The 5,109-nt window shown below is 48.2% G+C and overlaps 1 protein-coding gene across 1 annotated transcript; it reads right to left on the bottom strand.

Moving 5' to 3' along the window:
• Positions 1-203: 203 nt before the first annotated feature.
• Positions 204-689, bottom strand: LOC138059369 (uncharacterized). Its single transcript, XM_068904963.1, has one exon. It carries the CDS (start codon positions 687-689, stop codon positions 204-206), a length of 486 nt encoding a protein of 161 aa, XP_068761064.1.
• Between the last annotated feature and the right edge of the window lie 4,420 nt (positions 690-5,109).

Raw genomic sequence — 5,109 nt, forward strand, 5'->3', positions numbered from 1 at the left:
TGGTTTAACATATAGTTGTTGTTTGGCAAATGATTGCTCTTCAGAGGCAACGATTAGGTTTGTATCTTCCTCTAGCTGTTTGACATTGGAATGCCACTTGTGGAGTTGGAATGTTGCGTCGCTGAATATCTGAACGGCTTTCTCTTTTCGCTGCTGGGCATGGCTTGTCCACCCGTTAGTAGATCATCGACATACAAGCTGCGTCAAAGCTGTGCCACTATCTCTGGTTCTCGTTCTTCCCAAGCATCTAAATGGGCCTCGATTACGCCACCGAGCAGGAAGGGAGATGTGGCTAGAGCAAACAGTGCACGAGTAAAACGCAGTATCTCTAACTTCCCGTGCTCACTTTTCCTCCAATGGAATCTTAATGCATCACGTTCACACTCCCGGATACGTATTTGTAAGAAGGCCTTCTGGATGTCTGCGGTCACAGCTATAGGATATGCTCTCTGTCTCACTAGTATGTCCCAAAGCTTGTTTTGCAATGGAGGACCAGGATAAAGACACTCGTTCAGCGACGGTGACTCTGCCGTTGCTCTTGCAGAAGCGTCATAGACTATGCGCATCTTGGTTGTTTCAGCCGTTTCTCTAATCACTGCTTTGTGTGGAATGTAGAATTCTTTCCCCACGATTTCTTTCCAGTGCGACTTCAACGACGTTGTTCTGGAGTTGCTCGCATATAATGGCATATTACTCATCAGTGAGGTTGATGCGCTGCAGTTTTCTGGTCAGACTTGACAGGCGCCGTATACTTCCTTGTTTGTTTGTTGGCAGTTCTGGATGAGAGCTGCAGTTGTTCCTTAAATTCTGCGTGCACCATGCTTTGATCATGTTCTGGTGTGTCTGCAAGCCCTAGTACATCAAGCCTGCATAACTCTTCATAGTCATTCATTTATGTTTGCGTGAGCAGCATCGTGTTGTGGTCAAATTCTGATCCCGGACTCATAATAAACCATCCAAGTTTGGTTTTCTCCGCCACCGGTTCTCCATCCTGTCCAATTTGAGGCTTTGTGTCAGTTTTTACACACGCATATTCCCCGCTCCCTAGTACAACGTGTATGGGAAGTTGTTCCTTTGTGTCACGGTCTGTGATTTTGACTCCTTGCAGATGTGGGTACTCATTTATCAATTGTCCATAATTTGGGTTGTCAATCGATAACAGCTCAGCTTTGTTCACCTTGGTCATTTTCACGGACATCTGGTAATTTCCATCTAAAGATTCCACAACGGTGTTGTACACTTCTAATTTGGTTACTTGGGAGCTCATTAACATTTTTACGTGTTTTTTTTTTTCGTTTCACTTGGCTTTTTCTTTAGAAGATCCAATAGCGCCGATTCAGGTTTCTAACCTGTTTTCAAGCCAAATGTTTGGTTTTTTTATGAGCCTTAATGGCCTGCTGAAGTTGCCGAGGACTTTTTACCACTGTCAAATGGTTGTCGTGACCATCAGTAACCTGTGATAAGACGCTGTTAGGCCATCAGGGGATGAACTGGATGAAATTCACCTAATATTCATGCAAAAATCTACCTTTTTTAGTACTGCAGTGCCCTTGATATCATGGTATTTTAAAGTAATTCTTGGTAAACTATCACATGGAAGAAAGGTATGTTCGAGTTTGGATTCGAGCTCAATTCGAGTTGAACGTCCAGTTAGACTTCAAGTAGATGGTTGAGCTAGGAGTATCTGCACAACAGTTGGTTTTGGATATCGACGGCATTCTGACGTAGAAAATTGAAGAACAACGTTATCAGTTTTGTTGCAAAAGTGGCGGTAAAATGGCCCATATACCTATAATTGATCAAGGTCCCATTTCCAGGCTTTAGCCATAATTAACACCCAACTCCAAATTTTGGCTTGTGCGCATGCACCAAATTAAAGTATTTTACATTTTTGTACTTAACCTTTGGGAAATCTACCAGTTTGGCAAAGAAATATCTTTTTCAGCACAACTACGGCCCATTTGGCATCATGGCAGCAAAAAAACTGATTTAACGGTTAAAAACAGCATTTTTCTGGTGACCATTTAGTAGTAGCCATCCTTCTGTCTCGGGAGACAATGGTTGCGCCCTGTCTTGTCAAATCAGTCTGGTTGAGAGCAGGGTCTGGAATGGCTCAGCAGACCTATCCTGGCGTGACAGTCCTTGCCACAAGTGAGGCAAATGAAATCGGATGGCTGGTCTGAGGTCTGGCTCTGCTGTCTCTGTTTCCTCTGTTCCCTTTTGTTTTCCAGCTGGAGGTTTCTCTTTTTGTCCCCTCTCCTGTCTCCCTCATGCACAGTGTGGCGCCAGCATCCACGGTCAGCTGCCGCGAGTTCCCAACTGTTCGGGTCAATGTCTGTCAACTTCATGTCTCTTTTGCAGACATCTTTGAAGCGTAGCATTGGGCGACCTGCTGGGCGGCGTCCCAAGGCTAGCTGGCCGTACAGGATGTCCTTGGGGATGCGTCCATCTTCCATGCGGTGCACATGTCCGAGCCAACGCATCCAACGCTGGCAAAGCATGAGGTGCATGCTGAGGGAGCCTGCTTTCTCCACCACTGCAGTGTTGGTGATTTTATCCTGCCATGTAATGCCCAGGATACGTCGGAGGCAGCGGAGGTGGAAGCTTTCCAGGCAATTCTCCTGTCTGACGTATGTGGCCCAGGATTCACTGCTGTATAGCAGGGTACTGAGGATGCACGCCTGATACACTTTGAGCTTGGTGTTTGCAGTCAACTGTTGCTCCACACTCTCTTATTCAACTTCCCCATGACGGCAGCGGCTTTGGCGATGCGCTTCGAGATTTCGGCATCGAGTGACAGGTTGTTGGCAACTGTTGAACCCAGGTACGTGAAGTGGTCAGTGACCTCAAGCTCCTCGTTGTCAATGCTGATCGATGGTGGTGCAGGGACATCCTGGCCCATGACGTTGGTTTTCTTGATGCTGATGGTCAGCCCAAACTGCTTGCAGGCATGGGCGAACCTGTCCATCAGTCGCTGGAGGACTTCTTCTGTGTGTGAGGCCAGGGCAGCATCTTCGGCAATCAGCATCTCTCTAATGAGAAACTGTGCAGACCTTGGTCTTGGCTCTCAAGTGGGACAGGTTGAACAGCTTCCCGTCGCTTCTGGTATGCAGATGGATGCCCTCTTCAGACTCACCGAATGCAAACTTCAGCATCAAGGAAAAGAAGATTCCAAACAGTGTTGGCGCAAGTACACAGCCCTGCTTCACACCGCTTTTGATCGTGAATGGTTCCGATGATGCGCCATCAAAGCTGACAGTGCCCTTCATGTCGTCGTGGAAGGAGGCAGTGATGCTGAGCAACTGAGGGGGGCAGCCAATCTTCTTCAGCAGCTGGAACAGGCCTCTTCTGCTCACGAAGTCGAAAGCCTTGGTGAGGTCTATAAATGCCATATAGAGTGGCATTTGTTGCTCGCGGCATTTCTCCTGGAGCTGGCGTACAGAGAAAATCATGTCGACTGTGGACCTCTCTGCCCTGAACCCGCACTGGGACTCTGGGTAGACGCGATCAGCTAGGACCTGTAGACGAGCAAGGACCACACGTGCGAAGACTTTACCAACGATGCTGAGGAGGGATATGCCGTGGTAATTATTACAGTCACTGCGATCGCCCTTGTTATATAGTGTGACGATCTTAGCATCTCGCATGTCCTGCGGTACATTGCCTTCTCTCCAACACAGACAGAGAAGCTCGTGGAGTGGCTCAAGCAGGGCTGGTTTCCCACACTTGATGATCTCAGGGGGTATTCCATCATCACCTGGAGCTTTACCGCATGACAGAGCATCAATTGCTTTGCTGAGTTCCTCCAACGTGGGTTCTGCATCTAGCACGGGCAGATCTTCCAACGCATTGAGTGCTTCCTGGGAGACCAGATTTTCTCTGGAGTTCAGCTCAAGGTAGTGTTCAACCCACCTCATCATCTGTTTGTCTTGGTCTGTTATTACCTCCCCCGTCTTGGATTTCAGGGGTGCGCACTTGTTCACTGGCTTGCCTGTCGCTTGCTTGATGCCCTCATACATGCATCTGATGTTGCCGGTGTCTGAGGCTTGCTGAATGTTCTCCGATAGCTGGAGCCAATAGTCGTTTGCGCAACGGCGTGCTGTTTGCTGGGCCTTGCTTCGGGCAGCTTTCAGTGCCAGCAGATTCTTCTGAGATGGCTCGTGCTTGTATTCAATCATCGCGCTGCGTTTTGCATTGATGACAGGCTCCATTTCTGCTATGTTGGCTTCAAACCAGTCCGCGTTCTTTTGCTCTTTTTTGCCGTAGGTTTGGACTGAGGCACTGTAGATGGTATTGCGGATGGAGTTGCATCTATCCTCGGCGTTCTCTTCTTTTCTGTTAGTCAGTGTTTCTTCAAGCCTTACAATGAAGTTATCGTTCTTTTGTGAGTTGGCTGTATTGCTGGTGTTGATGCGAGGCTGGCCCTTCTGCTTGGTGTGGTGGAGCTTCTTTGGTTTCAGCTTTACTTTGGAGGCAATAAGCGAGTGGTCGGTGTCGCAGTCAGCGCTGTGGTAGGCTCTTGTGTTGCAGACACTGTTGATAGAGTCTCGCCTAGTGACGACTAGATCCAGCTGGTGCCAGTGTTTTGACCTGGGATGTCTCCAAGATACTTTGTGGCATGCTTTGTTCTGGAAGAAGGTGTTAGTTATGCATAGGTTGTGATAACAGCAGAGTTCCAGAAGTCTCTGGCCGTTGTCATTCATTTTCCCTGTGCCGTGGTGACCTAAGACGTTTGGCCATGCCTCACGATCTGAGCCTACCCTTGCATTGAAGTCGCCTATGACATAGATATGTTCGGACGCTGGGATGGTGCTGAGTGCAGTATCCAGAGATTCGTAAAAGTGGTCCTTTGTTTCCACCGTAGCCAGTAGTGTTGGGGCATAAACACAGATGATGTTGACATGGCCCTCCACTGTTGAGAGACGCAGCTTGAGAATTCTCTCTGTCCCGTCTGTTGGAGGTTCTATCATCTGGAGCAGCGAATTCCTCACGGCAAAGCCCACTCCTTGTTCCCTGGGTTCATCGGCACTTTTTCCTTACCAAAAGAAGGTGTAGTGTTCCTCCTTAAGGGATCCATTTTCAGGGAGTCGTGTTTCCTGCAGGGCTGCG

Source organism: Montipora capricornis, chromosome 1, assembly GCF_036669925.1.
Source record: "Montipora capricornis isolate CH-2021 chromosome 1, ASM3666992v2, whole genome shotgun sequence".
Taxonomy (NCBI): domain Eukaryota; kingdom Metazoa; phylum Cnidaria; class Anthozoa; order Scleractinia; family Acroporidae; genus Montipora; species Montipora capricornis.

Coding starts and splice junctions, on each gene's coding strand:
- LOC138059369 (XM_068904963.1), bottom strand. CDS start 689: ATGCCATTATATGCGAGCAACTCCAGAACAACGTCGTTGAAGTCGCAC.